Here is a 24,765-nt window from a genome sequence, read left to right as displayed (position 1 = left end):
CTGTGCTTTGCAGCACGACCTTTTCCCATTAGCAGCTACATTTATCATGGACCTTGATTAATCACATCTAATAAGGTTATACATTTCATACTCGTTTCTACATTAGTTCCACTTCTATATGTATATTCTCTACGTTGGCTACACAGTTCAGATATAGGTGAATATAATATTCGCACTCATGGCATTTCTCCTCATGACTTGTGCGTACTACATGTAATTCGGATATACTCATATATTTTACTCAGTTTACGCTCTCTCAAGTTCCTCTATCAAGTCTCCGCCCCCGCTAAACAACATCTTAGACGCAGACTGGGTTGCACACATCACCTCTATTTACCAGACTGAGGACGCGCCAACTATGTCTGTTACTCCTCATTAGATTGCCGAACTCTCACCCAATTTTATTAACATTGCAGGAAGTCGAGTCGGCTATCCATCTTAGTAAGGGTGGGAAAGCTCCAGGCCCAAATGAGGTACTCATGGACTTATTGAAATCCATGCCTGAAATTTGGGGTCCCCTTATCACGAAAACTTTCTACCACTATTTACCCTCTCATGGTCTATCGCAACAATAGTACCCATATTTAAAAAGGGTGACCGTATGTCGCCCAAGTGCTATCGACCTATCTCACTGATCAACAGCACTATTAAAATCCTAGGTAGAGTCATTTATGTTCTATGGTCAACTTGCAGTTGACAATGACATACTCTCCCCTCTTCAATTTGGATTCCAGCCAAAACTAGGAGCCAACAAATTATGCCTGAATCTGTCTCTGACCATTTCGAAATACACTAAGGCCAAGCACTCCTCCATCTACTTATCTTTCATGGATCTATCACCTCCTTTGATTCAGTAAACAGAACAAAACTCTGATTAATGTTGTTGGATCAAGGCGTGGACCCCCTATGGTGAATTTCTTATACTGATTCTCAGACCTTTCTGCTCGGGTGCGTTTAAATTCCCCTGGGGAGCTTTCTTCTGAATTCCCTCTGAGAGTGGAGTGAGGCAGGGTTGTATATTGGCACCATTATTATTTATTTTATATATCAACAGACTAACAGTCCATTTATCTACCTCTCACACAGATATACCCAGAATTGCAGGCTCCCCTATCCCCGCTTTTCTGTATGCTGATGACGCAGTATTGTTAGACCTCACTCCAAAAGCACTGTGACATCAGGTGGACTGCTTTGCTTCCTTTATGCACTATCTGAATCTAAACACTAATTGTTCTAAGTCGCACATCATGTCCTGTGGCCAGGGTAAACTAAGGCTAAATAAAATTAGTATCAATGGACATGCTTTGACGACTGTTGAGAACTTTTGTTATTTAGGTTTAAATTTCAGTTCAACAGGGTCTTAGAATCATCATCCTGCTCAGGCTAGTGTTAAATGAATTACAACCGCGGACACAGTCTGCAACCTCTTTAGACATTATTTCGCATATTAGGGGGACTGTGTTTCCACCACTGAAAGTTTACAAATCGCAATGTATATAGCCACTTTTTGCTACATCTGCTAAGTATACCACCGACCCCTCCTCATCTCATTACCCTCTTTGAGGTAAACCAGTGGAGTGGGGCAGTGGGGGAAGGGGGATGCCAACAGATGACGGAATATAAGTTATTTATTTATTTCATATTTATTAATTTGGCCTATTCCGCCATCTGTCTGCATCCCCCGCCCCCTGCCCGCCCCACCGCACTTACCTGCACCGGCCGCAGCTACTAAATATCTCTGTTCCAGAGAAACTAAGTATTCAGTTTTTCCAGCTTTGATCCGAGTCCCAGGAGCTCACTTGGTGGTAGTGTGCTTTATAAAACTCCATTAACATAACAAAACATGAGCAAGGAATTCAGCACACAAGTAAAGGAATACTAGTGGTAGTAATGTTGACTCTTCACTTTCTACTCTGAAATGTTTTTCCCCTTTTGTCATTCTACAATGGTGAAAAGAGGTGAAAAGGTGGGACTCTGGGGTCCCAAGCCTCTACCACTGGAAATGTGCCAAATGTGCTTTTTGCTATAATGGAAGAGTATTTGTTGACATTTCTCACATCTCTTCTCTGGTATTCACCAAAGCCACCACCTAGAATTATAAAAAGGGAAAATAAATAACAAGTACTACATTTAAACGTTATATGTTCAGGGGTACAGTCCTCGTGTTGTGGAATCAAGAATCATAAAGGAAAATTATAATTTTGCTAACAAAGTTCTGCGTAAAAGGCAAACATCACTTTGTGAAGTTTGTCATCTTCCCAAAAACTTCATGCATAGTAAATGTTTGACGAATAATTTTACTGCAAAAAGAATTGAGATCAAATGCTTGCATGCAAGTAGGAATTTGCAATGCGTTCCCGATAAAATCTATATTAGCAAAAAAAAATCCACAATTTTCTTTCACTAAATTTTGCAACTTTCACTGAACTAAAGAAAACTTGGAACGTTTTGAAAAAAGCTCTTTAAGTATTCAGAGAGGAACATGTGTGACTGCACCTACATGAGTGCATTGCAGCAACGACATTTCTCACAGTTTAGATTTAGCTTAATGGGAGACGTTCAAGGCCTGAAATACAAGCAATATTTATGCCACAGCCTTCTGGGAAAGATGTCCATTCAGGTAACTGCAAGAGTATCTCCAGCTGTGATATCACAAGTCTGCAGAATTTCATTCTGCTCGAGACTATACATGGACACATCCATCCTTGACAATGACACTTGCTCAAGGGCAGCTTAATATACTGAGTAACATCCCGTGCAACAAAATGTAATGCATCTAAATGCCATGAGTAGGAAGCCTTAATGTTAAACTATGTGAGAGATGGAGGCCTCCGTTTCATGATGAGCTGTGGCTGATCTCTGACAGAGGAGGAAGGCTTTTCTCACAGATAATTGCATAGGGCAAATGAACACTTCCACCAAAACAAAATTCTAGTTGAGAAATAAACAAGTTAAAATTCACTTGCAAATTTTGTTGAAAAGAACACGATTTAATGATTGGAATCACACACAGGGATCAGGAGTTATAAAACCATTCTGATTATTTTGTGATCAAACGTACCATAGGTTGTTATATGTCTTGGTTACATATGTGCCACAATAATGCTATTTCTAGACATTTCCTAACTGGAGATATGTGTTCTAAACTGTAAAAAAAAACACTCTAAAGACGGCAAAACAGTTTTCTTCTACTTTTAACATCCAGTACCAGCCTGTAGTGTAAGATATCTATTCCTAAATGCAAGTTAGAGAATTTGCTATAACTGTGAGTGGTGAAAGTTTTTGAAGCAGGCTCTTATTTTCACATTTTAAATTTGATATGTAGGCAATTTGCACTGTTTGTGCACTTTCCATATGCCTTATAGAAATGACATGTAGGTAGAACATTTTTAGTAGGCCGACCACCCATAGATCAAGATATCAGCTATCCAGGGTGCAAAATATCAAAACTAATTCCAGAAGATTGTTACATTTTACCTAAATCATCTCCACCTAAAAGGAATTCAATTGATGATGAAGAGATGGATCTACAAAGCAAGATCTAACCAACCCAGTGGTGGCCACTACTGAAAGCCTGGACTTCAATCCGTTCTAGTTCTGAGTATTTTTAACAGATTATCGGTAGGTCTGTTTCTTCAAATCTACCAGCAGTAATTGTCTAAACATGGCCAAAATTCCTATTGTTAGTTTAAGACAGATAACCCTGTTAACTGCAATTAACCACATTGCTGGGACCATTTTTTAATCCTAGCCTCCTGACTGGTCAGGAAGTAACTTTAATATCAGTGACCAGACTTCTGCGACAACAAAGAAGACGTATTCCCTATTTAATTTCGGTGCAGATGAAAAATCTGTGTGCTATCGAAAGATCTAGCCCTAAAAAATGTGCCCCATTCCATCTGTGTTACATGGTGTCCTAGGCATCACTTTATCAGCGGAAGATTGCTGTATCAAACATTTGAGTAGGGACGAGCCGAGGGTAGTTACGAAGGCTCCAATAGACAATATAGTCCATGAAGGAACTACGCGATTTTACTGTGGATCAGAGGTAACATGTCAGTACCAGTTCTTTTACCGTAAACTCCACCCAACCCCTGCTGCTTCTCGTCATAAGATGGTGTTTATTTGGGAAGTCTCAGAGCCTGTTTCTATTACTAGTTGTGTTATCTATGGTTTTTCATTTCAGGGTGATGCTGGACTTCCAGGAGGAAAGGGCGAGCCAGGAGAAAGAGGCCGCAGTGGCACACCGGGAGGCTCTGGAAAGCCTGGGTCTATGGGAGCCCCTGGCACACCAGGCCCTTCAGGGGAGAGGGGACCTGTTGGTTCACAAGGACCACCAGGGAATCCCGGAATGCCAGGAGTTCCTGGGACAATGGTAAGGGCACTTGTTCTACAAAACATAATGAGTACGAAAAGTGTACTCGAAAAATGTGAATGAATATGTACAAAACATCGCAAAGTAGCAACAGCTAGAGACAGATGCCTTTCAATTAGAGATGCTTTGCTAACAGACGTACCATACATAGTTGAATAAAACATCACAGAGAATATTCAAAGTCACACAGATCTGACAGGTTATAATTTTGAACAGCAGTGAGTCCATACTTGGTGCTCAACACTTATTTGTTAATGCCTCAGACAGCAGAGCTCTCTCTTTTAAAGTGTTACCCAGGTCTCTCCCACGTAGTTGCCTGACAGCCAAGCTATACAACATAACAACTCAAATTGACTCAAAACCGCACCTCTGATGACCGAGATTCTATATGCGGAGTCTTTCTGACAACTTTGCTATCCCTTGTCACAGCGTAATAGGTTTTACTAGCTCATATATTAGATACTTTAGCTGTACCTGTACAGTCCAATATCTGTGCCATCTTTAGGGTTTACCAAACATTTCATTATCTTACCCATATACAGGATATACCTCTTCAGGCTTCAGTCAGCAGAGCTCCGCCTATGGTCCATTGGTCCAAAAGGCTATGTTTTAATATCAAAGCCATCCCTCAATACTCAGTTGTTGATATCATTTTTTTATTTTTGTCCTCATTCACCTCCGACTACAATGTCCACTCCACTCTCCCACACCCGGGATCCACAAATCTAAGGTGGGGTAAACCCACCTACAGGTGCGCATGAGCGCAGAAGGGCACTGTCCCAAATGGGCAAGTCTCTCTTAGCGTTATCTGGAAACTGGCAGACACACGAAGAGGAAGGGCCATCGCAGCATGGAGAGATTTTTATAAGTGTAATCATAGGGCAATCTGTTGTAAATTTTATGCTTCCCGGTGATTAGCCCCCCATCCCTTGCTTAATAGGACACTCCCAAATTTCTTCTTCTGTTTGATGTTCTCCCCCTTAGATCCATCTTAGATGTATGAAGTAGAGATTCTAACCACTGAGTGATCGAGGAGGGTATCCCATACCCATTTACGGCTTATTTGTATTGTATTGTATTCTCTCCTTGCTAGTACTATGGCATAAAACAAAAGATGTATGGCTGGGCCTGTAATACCATCCATTACTCCAAAAATAATCAATGAGATGCTTACCTTAACTTGAAACCTCAGTATGCTTGAGATGGTCTTACCCACTTCCTCCCAAAATTCCCAAATAGCCTGACGTTGAAACATATGTACATCCGATGCTTTCTCTAATCCACATTCCATGCATTTGGCGGATCTTTCTTTTGCCATCTTTGACAACCTTTCCAGAGTTACATGGGCCCTGTGGAGTGAAAATAAATGATTTCTCCTTAAAAGGCAGGCTTAACAATTAAGCATAATGTTCGCATCAATACTTGCCAGATACATTGCAGCTGCTCCTCCAGCAAGCAATCTCCCCATAGATCTTCTGCCAGAGTGAACAAACCATCTGTAGTCTCTCGTAGTGCCCAGTACCACATAGATACTTCCTTGCTTCCAGGAGGTTTCACCACCAGTCAATCTTCCAAATAGCTTCCAATACCCAAAGGGGACCTCCAACTTTGCTCCCAGCTTCTCAGTTGATTATATCTAAATTTCGAGATGTTCGAGGCATGAGGGCTGCTGAATTCATATCTGTGCATAGATCGCCGGATGATTGCACATTGTTGTCCTGGAAGAGTCTTCGAAGTATCACGAGATAGGTGGCTCCTCCCCTGGACTACAGTGCGCATGGGCATCCTCTCCATCCTCAGATTGTTTTTTTCCGCCATTGAGTTCGGATGTACTTATCTCGACTCCAGTTCCAAAACTTGTACTCTTTCTACTCCTAAGGAGACTTCCACGTGAGACATTTGTATCCTAAGTCGGGTCCCATGGCAGTACCCGTTGTAGTACATCCAGTCCCCTATGGGATCCTCTGACACGTCTAGAACCCATCCCCCAACCCCCATACCCCTTATCAAACAGTACAACCCAACTCCCTCTCCCCCGGACAGATAACCAACATGGTAACCCCATCCAAACCCTGCAAAACCAAGCTTCAATCAACAAGAGCAGGCTAGGCTATGTGGAACGTCAAAGTCAGTGAGGTCCGGAGCTTCCTCCCCCCGCCCCTCTAAGCATTCAAAAGTTCACCCATTCCACCCCCCCCAACAGCACAGTTATGAGCAGCAGAAGACATTTGACCCCGCCACCCTCGCCACTGCTGGTATGACCCTCCCCGCGTCCCAATACCATATAATAGAGTGTCCCATGTCCTCATAGCCGCTTCAGCCAAAGATGCCGTCCGCCGTCTGCGGGGTAACCACTGGGAGATCCGCCTCGGAGACGCCATGCGCGCTGCTGGAGCCCGGACTCAGTTCAGTATTGTTTGAGTGGTCCAATCCGTTACTGGAGGGGCTGACCTCCCCTTGGCTGATGTCCGCCACCACCAACACCGCCTTGTTTCTCTCCTGTTGCCATCCAGTGGGGGAGCCAGGTCGACGCGTCGGTGTCATGTCAGGAGAGCCACGTCTAGGCGTGGTTGCAGCGGGGATGTCTCCATCAGCTGTTCCCCTGGTGTCTATCCAGTCCCAAGCCTCCTGTGGCTTAGTGAAGAAATGAGTGCTCCCGCCTGCAATGACCTTCAGGCGGGCCGGAAACAACATAGCATAGGGCAGCTGCAAAGCTCTCAGCTTCCGCTTGACCGCCAGGAAGGACGATCGTTGCCGTTGCACGTCTCTGGTGAAGTCCGGGAAAATCATGACCTTGCTGTTACCAATGCTTAGGTTCGGCAGGGCCCTAGCCGCTTGGAGAATGTGATCACGATCCCGGTAGTGTAGTAGGTGCACCACCATCGGGAGAGGCGGGCCTCCAGCTCCAGGCGGGCGCGACGGGACTCTGTGGGCCCGCTCCAGAGCGAAGAATGGGGAGAGCCCCTCCGGCGCCACCTCCGTCCGCAACCAGTGTTCCAAGAAGGCCACTGCGTCCCGGCCTTCCTCTCTCTCTGGGACTCCCACAAGGCGGAGGTTGTTAAGTCTGGAGCGTCCTTCACTGTCCTCGGCCCTGAGTTCCAGCACCCGAACTTTCTGCGCCACTGCCGCCAAGGAGGCCTTCAAGGTTGCTACGTCCCCTGGAACGGCTTTCATGGTCGCCTCCGTGGTCGTAACTCGTTCCTTCAGCTTCCTGTGGTCATCTCTCAGAAGGGACAGATCAGTGCCAATGGTATCCATCCGTTTCTCCAGGGCCTCCCGCGATGCCACAATGGCCTCCATAATGTCACTCAGAGAGGGATCCCGAGTCGGGGCCGAGCCCCCAAAGCAATACGCCTCCTCGCCGCTCGGCATCGTGTGACCCGGGACATCGAGCCTCAGTACCTCAAATCCCTTCTTTCGGGACCCTCGGACCATCCTGTGGCAGTATTCGGGAGTCCTCTCCAAGCCGCCCACTCAGTCGTAGTGCACCGGGCCCCTCAGCCCCCAGTCACCCCCGCAAGGGAGTCCCGTCTTCAGGTCCGGGCCCCTCCATCTCCCGTGTCCAGGATCACTCTCACTCCCTCGATGGTGGATGCAGGGGCAAAAACAGCGCAGGAAGGTCGTCCCAACCAGGGTCCCCAGGGAGGGCTCAAGGCCCGTTCAACGCGGTCACCCGCTGCGGCAACCAGCAGGAAAGTGGGGAGGCCGGCTTATGGATAGCAGGGGGTGTATCCCGGTTCAAGAGGCAGATCCCTGGGTCCAAGGACCATTCGCCGCAGGTCTAGCATGGGCCCCGCCTAGAAAATGGACTACTTAATAATTCCAAATTTTCTATAAAAGATTATAAAGTGTCACATTAAACTTCATAAAGCTGAACGTTGATGATTGTGAAGTCTAAATTGATAAAAACCTACATCTTGTGTCTCTATGTCTTACTTCTGTAGGCAGATACAGTGAACTATGATGAAATTAAGAGATTTATACGACAGGAGCTGATCAAGGTCTTGGATGGTAAGGAAGTGCGGTGGATTTTGCTTCTTCAGTTGTCTTTCTGAATTAAATACATGAAACTGGCTTAAATAAGTCATGGCTGTATTGGCTTGGTTGAATCCACAGGTGCCTTCTCATCTTTCTCTCTGCTTTACTTAGAGCGCATGGCTTATTACACCAGGATGCAAGCCCCAATGGAAGTGGTATCATCTCCAGGAAGACCAGGTACTCCAGGCAAGGATGGAGCTCCAGGCCGGCCAGGGCCACCAGGAAACCCAGGGCTGCCTGGACAGATCGGCAGAGAAGGACGTCAAGGAGTTCCAGGGATGAGAGGTTAATTTCGTCATTATTTAAATAATTCAGTATCTGATGCATCTGACATTAAAAACTGTCATATAACAAGTAAACTCCCAGAGCAGTCAACTTGGTTTGTTCCTTCCCTAAGCATAGGAAATGCCCAAGCTCCTCGGCCTACTTCTCTCTTGATCTACAAATCTAATGCTAAGGGATATTTTACTACTAATGCAGCAAAAGTTATGTATTGGAATCTAAAGATTTGAGGAAATCGTCACAATTGCAGAATTTCTAAAATGGCAGCGAAATTTCCTTTTGATTTTTACTTGCAATTGTAGTCATTTCAAGTAATGACAAATGTGAAATATTTGGTCAGGCCTGAGGTGTACAATAAAGGGAATGTTAAAATTTTGGAACATTGTGGAAATGTTTTCTAACTAAATGAAAAGAACATAGATAGCTAACAATTTCATACTAAATGTTTCTCATTCATTGTTTCAGAGTAAATGTATTTTGAACTACAGTTTCCAAACCACTCGCATAGATTTGTTTATCTCAGATACTCATTTACGTCAAAAGCATCAGATTGAGTATCGATCTACATAATTTGAAACAATTCTTTTTGAAGTCTCCTACCATATGGTGACATTGTCATAGATCTTAGAGATGTTCTCTTTGAATCTACCCCAGGCAAAAAAGCATTGTCAATTCCTGGGGTTTGCCATTGGAGGCCTTTCCCACTCCTATAGTTTTCTTCCATTCAGCTACTATGTGCTGTGAGAGAATTTGCAAAGGTACTTTTTGTTGTATTTACCCATATTCACCTATAATGAGTTCACCTCTGTCCATCATAGATGAACAGCTAATCAAAGTAAATCACTGGCTCACACTATGGAGAATCTTCATCCATTGCAGAAACTGATGATGTTGCTCCATCAAAAGCTATCCCATTTGATTTCTCACGAAATGCTGGGATTGCCAAAATCTGGGATCATGTACTGGGGTCTCAATCAAAGAAAATGACCAGCCTTGCAATGATGCACTCAAGAGCCGAAACATCTGAGCACCTGTCTTTTTTTCCCACCACTTTCCTACATAGAAAAATAATAACAGATTTGTCTCAGCCTGATTTTGGATTGCGTATCTCATGAGAAACTACGGGGTCTATTAGGATGGCGGGTGGATGACCGCCGCCGGGCTGGCGGTAGCAACCGCTGGAATGGCGGTAGACATCCGCCCGCCATCGAAACCCTGAAAACCGTCGGTCCGATTAGCATTGCGGTCGTGACCGCAGTGGTGTGACTTTCCGCCTACCACTTTTCTGCCGGTTGCAGTCTGCCCGGTTGCCTGGTGTGCGGAGCTGGACCGCTACAATTGTGGCGGATCAGGGCCAAGCACCGCCGGCACGATTATGATGCCAGTGGTAGCCAGCCTTCCGCGGCGGTGGGACCGCCATGGAAAGGCATGCGGAGAATGTCTCTGGGGGTCCATTGCGGATCCCCAATGTGTTGGGGTTGTGTGCTTGCTCTGGGGGGGTACCCCCCTACATGTCCCTGTACCAGGTGGCAGGCACTGTACAGTGCCTACAACACACTGCAGGGACATGCAGGACATGCTTTTTTGGACATCGCGGCGGTGCAATGTTAACTGCCAGAATCTGACCGCCGCGGTCAGATTTCGACTGCAGCGCATACTAATTGGACCAGCGGTTTTCCCGCTGTCCTAGCGGGTGGTGTTTTCCCGCTGCCCTGGCGGTCGGAGTGATTTTCTGACCCTCATCCTAATAGACCCATATTTTTGGATTGCCCCTTCCCAGGAAAGAATATGTTATATCAAGAATCTGGAGCACAGTGCCATTTTTCTAAACCTGATCTTTTTGGTCTTCTACGTGAAAAATATGTATTGATAGACTATACTGCTGCCATGTTTTACTAGAACAAGCAGGCCAGACTCAGTCTCATCATCTTTGTAGTTTTGTAATGCAGATTTGGTACAGGTCAATCCAAAACATAATTCTCCTGTTGTATCGCATCTAGAGCAGAAACATGTGAAATATGGTGCCTAAAGCAGACTCCTTCATTCTCACCAATTAGCAAAAATCAGTCAGTTTCTGGAACATGCACAATCCCGGTATAATTTTCTTTTGCCAGAACTGATAGCGCTCAGGGGCCATCGGGGTCACCCAAATGACAGCTGCTGGAAAACGATCTCCTGTTAGATGGGGTGAAATTTTGTCTGTATTCCATCTTTCAATTTCACCCTTTTCAACAAATCCTTTAGAAATTGACGAGGTCCAACAAATGAGCAATGTCACTGATTGCCTTGTTTACCCCTTCTAATTGTTTTGAGTTAAGAACTCCTTCTCCTTTTAGATAACAATGTTTTGCTATTTGCCGAGGTTCTGCATGAATTTTAGAAACTGATGCCAAAAATGCTATTTTATGTCTTCTAAGGCGTTTCAGAACAGAATTGACCAATCATATATGGGGCTACAAAAAAACAACCAAACTATAGCAGTCATGCAAGTGGCATACATTCTGCTAATGGACCCCAGAGAGGAATTTGGAAGTTCAAAAAGTCTTTTTAATTAATGTTGTGTCTTTTACAGCTTACTTGGCTAATGCAAGAATTCTAGTAGACTCGTGCAGGCATTACATGGTGCTTTTGGCACTTCTGAGCAAGTCAAATTATATATTTGTAATTTCTTTGGATTGTTTTATGTGCAACCTCCCATTATAAATCTGCATTCCCAACAGGATATAAAAGTCTCTCCGTTCCAGAAACTATTTAAGCAATGAGCATCTTTCTTACATCCAGGGTAAAGAGGCCAAATTATATTTTCAAGATAAGAACTAACTAAATGTACCTATAGAAAGTTGCTTTCAGAACTATCCTTTGTATATTTATCAATCAACCGCTAATGTCACTCGATAAACTATGGTTATAAATTAATTTGTAACCTTGAGAAAACTATGAACAAAAATAAAAATACTTAATTTTCATACGTATTGTAAAGACATTGATAAAGCAAAACAAAGGTAAGACAGTAGGGGAAAAGAAGCCAACACGCTCAAGAGAACAAACTACAGGAAAAAATAATGAAAATTAAACAAAGCATAAAATTGTGGGACATAAAAGGCCTGTTATCTAAACATACGTATCCTACTCCATTTAAGTAATAATTCCAGTGGGAGGGGTGCAATCGTTTCTGAGAATCGATGGTTCAACTTGCGTCAATGCTTTGTTCTCAATTTGATAAACTATAAAGAATTACCTCATCATGGCATTATGTATTCTTACAGAACTTAGGGCATGGTTTGGTTTGCTTGATACAAATGCTACAGATATTCCTTCCAACTTATCGCAAGCGCTATATAATCGAACGCATAATAAGAGCGACAGCATCTCCTCCATATTTGTGATGGAGTAACCCGTCTGTCAAAGTTTAAATCGGGCCCTTGGCTCCCTAAGATTGCCAAAATAGAATGATCAGCCATTCATCAATCTGATTCTAGCATGAAAACAATCAAGTGCATAAGGCAAGGCCTCAACTATTGCTTATTTATTTCTCAAATTATACAGCAGTATACAGCAGCACTGATGTAGCCAGTTAGGTCGGGTTGTCTTGTAATTGCCAAAGAATTTGTTTTAATGTGTCAGAGAAATTGACACAGCATTCTGGTCCACCACCCGTCCGAAAAATTAGGTTGTCTTACAATTTGCACATGGTAATGTCAAAACGACACACTTTATTGTCACAAGCATCGCAGTCCACCAGTCCATGAAGAAGTAAACATAACATGACTGTGCAAGGGACCTTCCTTTAAATCACTTGTATGAAAATGGATTTTATGTGGATATTCTGAACATCTGACCTGAATCTAGCTCTCCTGGACCCACCTGATCGAAATACTTGAACGTATTTTTAATTCACTTCGGAACATTGTCCTTCCTTCCTATGTTCCAGCACAGATCATACTATTTCCCAGCTGAGGAAACAGTACTGAATCTGGATGTTTCAAGAGCAATCAAATTCTACTTCCACTAAATGTATTCTTTTAGAATTTCTGATACTTTATTATTTGTCTAGGGACATTTTCCCTACATTTGGAAAACACCTCTATTGTAAGATGGATAGATATAGTTCTATGGGGTAATCCATTTTTGGAATCTATTTTTTTATTATTTTTTCAGAAATCTCAAATAATTTATTTTGAGAGTTCCAAATGTGATACCCAATAAGAAAGCAACACAGACCACTGGAGAGGCAAATAGTTTGGCAGTGGGAGCAGAGGGTGGAGAAGCCCATGAGAGAGTGCTTCCCATTCAAGGGAGACAGCAACATGGAGCATAACGAAGAAAGCACACGAGGGACAGAGCTAGAAAATACATTCACATGCCCTCTCATGGAGTACATTAGCAAAGACAAAAGTAGATCCCTAAAAGTGAGCAGTGGAAGATGATTGAAAGCCAGCTAGTAAGAGCTATGTTATAGAAGCCATGCTTTCGGTGAGGGAAAGACACAAAATGGACAATGTGGGAGAAGGAAAGCCATCGACAAAGAACAGTACAAGGGAGTGACAATAAAGCCAATCAATGGTAAGCAATAGGGGGACTATAAAACCCAGTGAATTCCTAGTAAACCCACAATAAGTCTTTTGCATCGAGATAACTTGCTCTGTCTGGTAAGCTTGACCGAATGCTTAATGGAGTTTTTGGTGTAAAAACTGCAGTTTGCTGCATTCATGGACCAAAGTATTCTTTTATTTTAGTTTCAATATCTGCTGAAATTATTGGTGAGGATACTTGGTAATGTTTCAGATATATTGTGGTATACATCTTAACTGCTGTCTCACTCTCTCTCTTGATTGTGCCAGGTGATCCAGGAGCCAAAGGTGAAAAGGGGACCAATGGTATTGGCATTACGGGTGACCCAGGCTCTCCTGGCTCTCCAGGTAAGAAGCACTCAATTGCTACCATCTAGACATGAATACCTTCTGTAAGGGCAGACTATTTTATTATTTGCTTTATCACCCTACTCCAATTCCCACACTCTGGCTGCTCTACACCACTCTGTGTTTTTGGTCATTTCCTTCATCTTTTACATAAGGGCTCGTTTGTGTGGATGATGTGCTCCCTTTCCCCAGGCTGTGGGATTGAAGAATCTGAAAAAAACTGTGTGTGCCGCAGACCATGAATTCCTCCCCACTGCATGTTTCCAACAGAAGTCACAAACCACTACAACTTAATGATTAAAATAATCACCATCTCTCCAGGGCTTCTTTGCTGAGAGTGAACTACACTAAAGAACCTTCGTTGTACGTGGTTTCTCCTTCATATATAATATCACACACTGGTATTATAATTTCACCTAAATACTAAGTGTTGAGAACAGACTCCAAGTTTTTGGACCAGCCATCTTAAGGAGTAAACCAAGTCTTTCCAAGAGATCTTTAAGAAGTGAGGGCTTGTGCCCACCAACATCTCTGCAAAAAGAGCTAAAAGTCATGTATTTTCTCCAAACATACTGGCTAAAAAGTGCCCATGAATGTCTTTTTGTCCTAATTTCAGCAAGATGTGTGGAGTGCAACTGGGCCCTATATACTGCGGAGTCTAGGGATTTGAGAGGTGGCTAATTTTAATAAACCGGACTGTCATTGGACAGGAGGGAAAGAGTTGCACGTGTCACTCCTAGCATCTCCTTTACATGCCGTAGGCATTTTGCACACAGAGGCTGGTAGACGTGGTTCCATATTTGTAACTGAAAGATAAAGCCATTATTTTAAGTGGGAGAAATTTAAAGTGCAGGAAAATGCTCCATATTATGAAAATTTTTGCCGAACATTTTTCTGCACTTTAAATTACATTTTTGTAACAGTGTCACATATGGTGAAAGGTATGTACTGTGCCTCAAGACGAAGGTTCCCAGTCACCCATACACATATATCCTATTCTTATGCACACTTGTTTTTACATTCCTAAAGGACACGCTTTCACTGACACACATGGAAGCCCTGTCATAGTGCCCCTAGTCAAAGTATTTTGTTCAAATCATAGTATCTGGCTCTATGAGCATTTGGCTTAAAGTCAGTAAAGGTGGTTGTGGTGTTATCTGGTAACAATGCATGAGGTACTTAGCCTTCAGTAGCTCACATTGATTTTCACTGATCGGAAGTAGTTCTAACTACAGAATAGGTTGGTGATCATTGCTGTATGCAGTATTAGGTGGAAGAAAAAAATGAATGATAAAATTACAGGCCAATAGATGAAGAGAGATATCTGAAAACCTATTATGCAAGAGTATTACGTGTATAAAGTTAGTCAAATCTAAAGATCATGGCTAATGCCAGACTTAAAAAAGACAGTGACAGTGGTTCTTTCAAAGAATTAAGTAAAAGAGTATTTGGTAGAGGAAATTCTTCCTCTTCCTGTCAGTGAGTACTTTGATTTCAGATAGATTATTGGTTTTCTGCAAGATTACTAAATGGCATATGCTTGAATTCCCAAAGCTCACTCCTGTTTTAATTATATTCACTCTGCTTTTAGATAGTTGGTTATCTGCTGCAAGGGCTTTCATGTACACTATCATTAAAGGGCTTCCAGGAGGCCTCTGATTCTTCTAACGCCTCAAACCATTCTGCTCAACTAATCTGGATTTATCCTAGGCCATTTGACCTTTAGCAATAGGTGGCGAGCATTTCTACTCTTCATCCAGTAAAAACCAGAAACGAAAGTAATTTTCACTACTGTGGATGCTGATAAAAATTTTCTGTAGAATAGCCTTCCATTTTTGTGTTCACTAGAGCCACTAGCATGGCATTGTGTGAGAACACATAGGCAGAGGTATTAGTTTTCACGAGTACACCCCCTTACTGAAAGTACACTGATGACATGCTATACCATGTCTAATAGCCAAGAGTAAACTTGAGATCATTAGTCGAGGCAAAATAAATTGGCAGGCATACATACAAACTGGAGCAAGTCTGAGCTGCTACCACTGACAGACCGCACTTCAGAGATGTGGCAAGACTTGGAATTTCAGTGCACATACAAACAATATTAGATCACAAGGGGTTTATATCATCAGAGGTAGGAGCACATTATTTAAAAGTAGCTTTATCATAGGTGAGGTAACATCAAGGGATTCTGTGGAAAGGTAGAGCAGGCCCCAGGTTTTCCATGTTTCACCCAGGGTATTATACTTGTATGTGAAATTCAAACACCAATTTCTCCATTGGCCAGTACTGCTCACCACACATATCCTGATAACCATTTTTATCTGTTCAAACTAGATTTAAAAGCCCAAGTTTCTCTTTTGTCCTTTCAAATTGTAAAACTGAAAATCATCAACAGCCTTTTGTATTGATTCAATGTCCCGTATATTACCTGTACATTTCTTTGTCAAACTTTAGTTAACTGATAAAAAACCAATCTGGGTGAGGCAAAACCCCAGAGAGAAACAACTATACTATGGGGAGTACTGGTAACCCCTGACTTGGGAGGCTCCTACTGGTGGTGCAGGTCTATAATCTGGTGGTGCAGGCACCACAATCCTTGATTTGTTTCTTGGACATAGAGGCCTAGCACATATATATGTAGGACCAAGTATGCTCACCATTTCAAGATGAGGGCATATGGGAGAGCGTCCAGCACCTAATAAAGAGATCAATGTAGGGGTGTGGACATGAAAATGTTTGGCAGCAAAATTCATAAAAGTGATGGCATCGTGTTCAGATATCCAAGGCATTGCCTTTTTGTCTGAGAGGGGATATAAGACAATGATTCCTATGCTGAGCGTACAGATGTTAGGGAACTTCTTTGTGATAATAGTCACTCAAGTGTCAATCACTCCATGGACCATGGAAACCGACAAATGTTAGTTGTGTTTACATATTACAGAATAGGGCATACAATATCCACCTTGAGCTTGAGTTTCCTGGCCCAGCTCCAACCTTTTGCAGTACTATCTAAGGCTTTACACATTGGGCATTTTGGGCAGATTAGCTGATAGATAATGTGCAAAATGGCTCTGGAGAGCAAGCTGAGACTAACACTAATAGAAAGTCCAAGTGAGACAGAGTTACTATGAATTATATACTATACGAAGGCTAGTAGTTGCTATGTTGTCAAACTAAGTTACTTTCGTAGAATTATAGACATAAATCACTTCAAATCACATTTTTATTTCAGGTTAACCATACGCTGGAACATTGCAGCTAGTCAACCCAAATACTTCAGGATTGTGCGGTATGTGTGGCCGTGCAGTCCAAGACCTCTTTGCTTGGGGTTGGCCTCAAATGAAATAGGCCGGGACAAAATTTCAATTACTCAGGAATAATTCATTTAGATTGCTTGTTATGCAAACTTCCTGAAATTAAGCCATTTCGTGTAATTAAGCAGCATTTACTGTAAAAATGTACTGCAAATTAATATAAATGCAGAATGCTAGCAGCAGTTAATTGCTGCATTTTGCATAATTACACATCATTTTGTAGAAATTTCATGTGATTTTGCAAAAGCAAATTACGTGAATTTCGCACATTTTTATAATGGCATGGACCAATTTGGCCGCAAGTCTTTTGGACTGTCTAAAAAGAGGAGGGATTTACTCCCCTGCCCTTACAGAAGACCAGTCTCCATATTTAGTGATCTTCACTGAATAGGCAGAAACCTCTATGCTTTCAAAGGAGATGCCACCATTGCTGCTCCTCTGAAGGCACTTTAACGTTGCTTGTTTAATGCAGCAGCTCAGCAAAGTAAAGAAATTTGACAAACAAGCAAATGGTGTATTTGACTTGAGAAACAAAAAATAAATGTCACTGATCGTGTGGTTTCCTCTCCTCATCGGGACCACCAGGATTTCCTGGCAGGCGTGTACAGGAAAAAAGTTCTTCTGATGGGTACTTCTAACCATAGATTTCTCACTTTGTGAATATCCCAGGTCCCATGCTCGATCCAGATACATTGCATAACATTGCTCCTGCATGCCAGCATGTTGCAACAGGTGGCTCCCCATCAGCTTTATCCACCCCGAAAATGACATAAGAGCTGCATATAAGTGCCTGCCCTCTGCACTGACGTTAGTTCCTTTCTTCCAATGCCTTCAAACACAGATCTGGAGATCACCCACTTTCTGACCTCTTTTGGTGAAGTTTTTCCTCCAAAATTCTTTCTCTAGTGTGTCAGGGATATGTCCCCATCGAAAACTATAAGGTTTAAATCTTGTAGGAAATTTCACCAACTAATGTCTGTGACAGATCCCCACAAAGTATCTCTTTAATGTCAAGGGTCAATGCACGATTCGAAGCCCTGTGGCGATTTCACCCAGATGAACCCCAAAGTGGACCAGGACCTCAAATTCAAACTCTACTCAATGAACAAAGAAACATAAGGATTGCTCCATGTAAAAGTTGAGGCCGCAGACCCGCTTCTGCTCTTGAGTCCGCACCTGTGAAAGAGCCTCCTCACATTCAAAATGATCAGGGGTGTTGAAGTCTAAAAATAAGACAAAGCAGGATTCTTTCACATCACTCCACTCTTGATCTTAGAAGTTGCAGGGACGTGAAGGTGCCTGTGGGTATTGGTCCAGCTCTCCTACTGAGGAACCAATTTCACAACTGGTCCCAATCCTCCCTGAATTTCTGGGTCCGTCAGTGATGTCACATAGCAATTTTCAGAAAAGACATGTTGTGGATCTTCGGCACCGTTCCGACTCCCTCAGGCGCACCTTCAAGCCCCATAGATCTGAGGAGGCATCCAATCAGAATAGCTTTGGTAGGTAACTTATCAAACGCCTTCTGTGCCTTTTGACTCCACTGTGGGGTCGACCTTGAACCTTGGGTTGACTTAGAACTCAGTGCAAAAATCCACAGTTGTTCTTGCCAAGTCGGTGCTGGCACTGATCACCCCGACGCTAGGCAGAGGACCCAATTGTTTTGTCTAGCTGAAACTGACCTTGACCTAAGGCTTCTCACCCACATTAGTCCCAAAGCAGCCGGTCCAACCTCATTCTGACTCAGACAGAATGTTACCACCACTTAGGAGTGTCAATCAACCACTCTAAAATCTATCTGATTCTGATTAGGAACATAGTCAGCATGGTCTGGGTGATTACGATGGAGATGACTGGGATGATGCAGCCCACTGTGACAATGATGACAACCTTCTCATGGACCTGGAAGGGGCTTGTGGCTTGAACAGTTCACCTTTCATTGGGTTGAGCTCCATCGGCCCCTTCATGGAAGAATCAGCCTCTTTTTCTGTGGTTATCTGAAGTGCAACCGAAGTTCTTCACTTGCAGCTATCATCTATTGAGGTTTGCAACCTGGGCAGACCTCCATGGATCTGCTCCTCCCTTTCAATGAATCTCTTACCCTCTGGCAAATAGGCAAGTGACTAGAAGACACAGGTCTGTTGGAGAGGAAGGAGTCTCAGCACTGGAGCTCTTCAAAGAAAGCAGGTCCACTGAGTGCTCCCTTGCCCTTTCTGCACCCGTGTGGCAGCGAACCCTACAATTTACCACTATCAAAGCTTGAGAAAGGGTTTGCCTCAAAGCAAATACCCATGTTCTACACCCCAGCAACCAATGTCCACATTTTCTTGAGACTAGGCATCCCGCTGTCAAAATCCAGGCTCTCAGGGGCATGGTACTTCCCAGTCCCCCCCAGGTTACATTTATAAGCTGGAATTCCTGATTGAGGAGTAGATATGTCATGTTTCATATAACTGGAATAGTAATAATAAATCCTTTTTACTGGTAACATTAAATGTATCATTACCCTTTTAAAAACGCCACTTTTAGAAAGATGGCCTTCTTCTGTTCTTAGCCCTATGTGTCTGCAGCCTGTCTCCAATACATGTCCGGGTTGGGTGACAACTGGAATCTGTGCATTCCCTCAAACAGCCACACACAAAGTGAGCTTAGGTGTGACTGAGTGGCCATCCATATCCTGATGGGTCATCCTGGGAAGGATGGGTGGGACGAGCTGGCACTTACACCTGAAAAGGATGTGTCCTGTCCCTACACAAAGGGCTACATATCCCCCTTAGTGAGTCTGGAGCCAGAGCTGGGAAGGGAGGACCTCTGTGCACTTAAAAGCCACCCTCTTTGAAGTCACACCTACTTCAAAGGCACAACTGGGTACATGTACTGGGTCTCTGACCATACGACTTCTGTACACTACTGAACCTCTGAAGAACTCTGCCAGGAGGAAGGACTACTATACTGCTACAAGGACTGCCACTCTGCTGTACTGCTGCTCTGGAAGAGCTCCATTTCTGCTGTGTAGTCCTACTGGCTGCTACCCCCTGGCCTGACTGAGGAAGGACTGGACCAAAAAGACTTGAAACCAGAGTTACTCCAAGGGACTTTTGGCTTGCCCCCTGTTCTAAATCTCAGGTCCTAGGCTCTTGGAAGTGAGTATAAAGTGCTGCTACTGCCAGAATCCACACATCAACGATGTTGCGCTGATCACAAACGGTGCATCTCCCTTGATGCCAACGAATCACCACTTCTGCATGGACCGCCGACTTTGCATCACTGACTGCACGGCTCGGCACCAACACATCACGTTCAATCCTTTACTTCGACGACGACGCATCTCCTGTTGCTTCTCAGAACTCGGCTACATTGACGACGCATCTAATGTCATTTTTTTTTTCTTTCTGCTTCTGGATCTAATTCATTGCACGGAGGCTATACTATTGATTTCCAACTTGTTTATTGGGTTGTACACTAGGACTTGAGTGCCTCAATAACCTGCAACGCACCCACTACTGACTACTGCTTTGCTTTCAACATTGTGTTTACTCACCCTCTGGGGTGCTAGAATCTTATCCGTTTAGACACTGTACTGCTTCCATATTATTGTTTCTTGATTGCTATTACTCTGTATACTCTTGTATGATTGATACCCTATTTTTGCAATTCACTGTCTACGGAATCTCATATTGATTTAAGAGTTGTTTATCCTACCTACTGTTTCTGTAAAGCGCTCTGATATCTGCAAAGATCTTGTTCGCGCTATATAAAACTTTAAAAATAAATAAATAAATAAATAATGTACTTTGTAGCGGGTCAAGTCTGATCCCTGTATCCGACCCACACTCCATTGGGGTTAGTCTGAATTTTTAGATTTACCCCAGTCTAGCACGACCAGATATCCGCAGTTGGCGCCTTAAGCTTCTATGCACTTTAGTTTCATGTATTTTTTACAAATTCATAACTCCAGTTATACTTATTGGTTTTTTGTCATCTTGGCCATGTTTTCTTGATAAAAAATATATGCTATTGTTCTAAAGTTGTGTGGAGTCTTTTTGTGGTTTTCACTGTGCTACTGTTTGACGTGTTGCACAAATACTTTACACATTTCCTCTTAAGTTAAGCCTGACTGTTCTGTGCCAAGCTACCAGAGGGTAAGCACAGGTTAAATTATAGTGTGTATTTGACTTACCGTGACTAAGATTGTGGTTTTTGCTTGGACAGGGTGCATACATCTACCAAGCAGAAACCCAATTTCCAACAAGAAGGTTTAAAAAAAAATTCTTTACGGATCCTGCTGGTGTCTTATCTCAAAATGTCAGCCGGACAGGGAAGGAAGCAAGGGCTGATAACTACACCAACTCTGATAGCAGAGTCACCTGACTAAAAAAATATACATTATAATCAAGGGATTGATTGTATGAGTAGTTGAAAATCCTGAATTAAAGGAGTCTTGATCTTTTAATTAAAAAATGCTAATAACAACACAACCTTTTTCACAGTATATGCACATTAATAATGAACTTTTTTGGCATATAATGCATAGTATTAATAGCGAGGTGCCGATCAATAATGCTAGTTATTCGGGTATGGGGCAAGTGGAATGCATTCCGAGGCAATATTTGCTCCCCTCCAGCAGAGGAATCTGACCCAGACCTAAGCGACTAACTCACGCAAATTATCACAGAGCCATATGAACAGTCTAGGATCGGAGATTGTGAAACTTGTGTCTGGGCAGTTGGAGGATAAACCACATCTGTACCAGGTGCCACCCAACAAGCTACCTTGTAAGATGTACACTATGAGATTTGTAAATGTCATATGTTATCAGCAATGTTCTCAACATATTTCAATAAAAAAACATTAAAAAAATAATGCTAGTTATTGTCTACATGTGGATGCTGGGTGTAAAGCACCCTGTATGGATCATCTCTTCACTTCTCCTAATTTTGTTTCAACTTTGTCTCCTCAGGACCACAGGGGCCTCCTGGATATGGCAAAACCGGATCCCCTGGGCCAATGGGCCAACAAGGTATCCCAGGGGTCCCAGGACAACCTGGATCTACGGGGCAGCCTGGCAAGAATGGAAGATGCGACCCAGCTGATTGTTTTAGCATGATGCCAATGCAGGAATACTCACCAAAAAACATGAAGGGGCCTGGAAGATGAGAGCGGCCACAAAAGGACATTTTCTGCAAGGGACCTCTGGGAGACTCCAACTCACCACAGCCACTGGACTGAATGGGATGGTCCCTGTTGTACTATTCTTTTTTGTACATTCTCAGTGGAGCAGTCCCCATGAAATGACATTGTATGTTTGTCTATATTGTCCCTTCAGTCAGAACCAATGTGTTGTCAGCTGTGGTCTTCAAACAACATTTCATATTTCATATTTCAAGATGGTGCTTTTACTTTACATGTGATGGTGGGCTATTCCGAGGGTCACACCTCTCTGCACCTTTGCAGACAGACCCAGTCTTACTGGTAGGCAGTGCTTAAGACCAGTCTTTGGTAAACAGAGGGCACCAGGGCCATCTTTCTGAAAGACACACCGTGCATGGTGTCAGCCAAGTACCCAATCTGTGCATGAACTATCAGACTGTGAGAGTTTGCCTTTACAAACAGAATTGCCATAAGCAGATTTCTTCTTCTAAAAAATGAGCTCATGCGCCTGTACTCTCTTGAGAGGGCAATGGCAGACCAAGTAGGATGAAATGTAACTTCAAAAGCTTATCAAATGTAAGAGGTGTTGATGTTTAAAAGATCAGGTTAAGCTGTCCACTCCCAGGTATCTTCCCCATCGGTTCAGGCTTAGTCAGGCCATAAAATTTCCCTTTTGAAGTTTGGAACACACATACGCACAATATATATGCGTACATGGTGAATGTACAGGCAGCGATGTCTACATGGAGAAGTGTGGCTCAGGGGTTAGAGGCGGCAGACCCGGAAGCTGAGATCGGCCCTGGACCAGGGTTCAATTCCCCGCCTCGGCGGGTCTTGGGCTCAAAAAATTCCACGGACTCGATAATTCTCGCTCCGGTGCCTTCTCAACTCACGGGTTCACACTCTGCGACTCTGGGCAATAGCTTGCTTAATCTCCACAACGGCCCCTCGCGGCGGGATGCCTGGCTTTCACCTTGTGGATACCCTGCCGGGGTTATCTCACAGGGGAATACCAGGACGGGTTCCCTAAGCAAGCGCCGGGAAACCCTTTGTGGGTAGCTGTGCGCTATATAAGCTCAAATACATTTACATTTACATTTACATTTACATATATGAAGATACTGAGGTACACAGATATCCTCTGCCAAATTCATGGTTTCAAAATGTCAAAATTAGAAAGCAAAAGAAGAGTAGGTAAATCACATTTTTTGCAGGAAAGAATGCGAAAAGAATGGGTAAACAATTGTATGTTCTGGTATTGATTAATGATTCCATCTGTAGAGGCCTGCTGTGTTTCAAGAAGGTAATATGGACTCTCATAGATATTAGATTCAGTGAAATGAAAGGAGTGCTTGACAAATCATTGGGACTGTAAGATATTCCAGGGAGAAGGAAAACCATAATCAATAGCTAAGCAAGACCCGTCCTCAAATGCAGTATCCAGGTTCTATTTGAAAAGACAAGACAATCTACTGGTCTGGAATATGCCCAATAACTTTTTTCAAGAAAGAATCTGCCTAGAAGCTTTCAACTCTTGCATTTGGTGTGGTGAACGTTTTGCAAGTTTCTCTTGATCAGGACCTCTGTGCTCGTATATTCTCCTATATAGGTTCCTATGCTGGTTTTCTCTATCCTACCCCTGGTCCCTTACTGGAGACACAGCTTGTGTGCTCAAATGGCTGCATCCACAAACTACAGACAGTTGTCCTTTCAGGTTAAGACCTCATTAAGAGACAGACTTCTTTCTGGTGGGACTGCTGTTGGCCTCTGGAACTCAAAACACTAACAGCACCCACTGGGTGAATATGTATCACTTCGTTTGTGAGACCAATATGTGTCCGTCGTTGAAATATAACATTAACACCAGAAACTTGAAGGTACTTGCATCCACCCAATGAGACAAAAATAATCTTGCGAATGACAAAAATGTTCTTCTTCAAAAGTGTTTTTTAAACTCCATGAAATCCAGAGGATACAGCACAAAGTACACATTAAACCTGAGGAGTGAGAAAACAACTTGAGTTGGCTACTATCTGTGGCACTGGGGGGACTTATATATCGATGTGTTGCGTCGCCCTTGATACATGCAAGGGGGGAGTCAGGGTGCTGCGACACTAAAATAAGCTTTATCAAGCCACGCAAGTCCACCTGGCGCAGCCCTGTATGGCTTGATAAATCTGGAGTAACGCAGCGCAAATTGATGCGTTGTATTACCCTGCCCCAGGGACGCATCCACCCATGGATTTTGGTGCAGTCCCTGGTTTACCAATAGTGGTAATCCTGGGAATGTGTTAAAATGCTAAGTCTCGTCAGGGGAGGCACGAAGAGGAGAACCACCTTTCCTTATCCTTATTGTTTCATTTTTTCTAAATACCTCGGAGGATTGTTTTTGTGCAGGAAAGTGCCCCTTTCGGCACAAAAAAAGTCTTACCTACAATGCGGGCACCCTCGCACCACTGTGCAAAGGTTCCTGTATTGGCCCTAGGCAGCCAAAAGGGAGCACGCCCCAGGAAGGGACAGGAATGCGCTGTATAATTTTGAATATGGCTGATTCCTGTACTTTCCCCTTCAAGCAGCGCAGCAATTTGCTCGCTGCACTGCATAAAAGTTTGATAAAACTACCCCTAGGTCTGCATCCGACTTTCACACAAGCTATGAAATGTTATTCCGTACCCAGAGACGA

The 24,765-nt window shown here is 43.3% G+C and overlaps 1 protein-coding gene across 3 annotated transcripts in view; it reads left to right on the top strand.

The window, feature by feature from the left end:
- The window catches only part of COL16A1 (collagen type XVI alpha 1 chain), an 831,382-nt gene extending 807,291 nt beyond the window's left edge, over positions 1 to 24,091 (top strand). For all 3 annotated transcript variants that reach the window (XM_086955641.1, XM_086955640.1, XM_086955639.1), the window contains 5 exons: positions 4,187 to 4,375; positions 8,320 to 8,386; positions 8,525 to 8,698; positions 13,537 to 13,614; positions 21,892 to 24,091. In XM_086955641.1, the coding sequence (XP_086811767.1) occupies positions 4,187 to 4,375; positions 8,320 to 8,386; positions 8,525 to 8,698; positions 13,537 to 13,614; positions 21,892 to 22,088 (705 nt within the window). In that variant the 3' untranslated portion in view covers positions 22,089 to 24,091. The remainder of the gene's footprint in view (positions 1 to 4,186; positions 4,376 to 8,319; positions 8,387 to 8,524; positions 8,699 to 13,536; positions 13,615 to 21,891) is intronic.
- The last annotated feature ends 674 nt before the right edge of the window (positions 24,092 to 24,765 follow it).

The sequence above is a fragment of the Lissotriton vulgaris genome, chromosome 2_1 (assembly GCF_964263255.1).
Source record: "Lissotriton vulgaris chromosome 2_1, aLisVul1.2, whole genome shotgun sequence".
Classification (NCBI taxonomy): Eukaryota; Metazoa; Chordata; class Amphibia; order Caudata; family Salamandridae; genus Lissotriton; species Lissotriton vulgaris.
The sequence above is the reverse complement of the archived record's forward strand: the minus strand, read 5'-3'. Positions and strand labels throughout refer to the sequence as shown.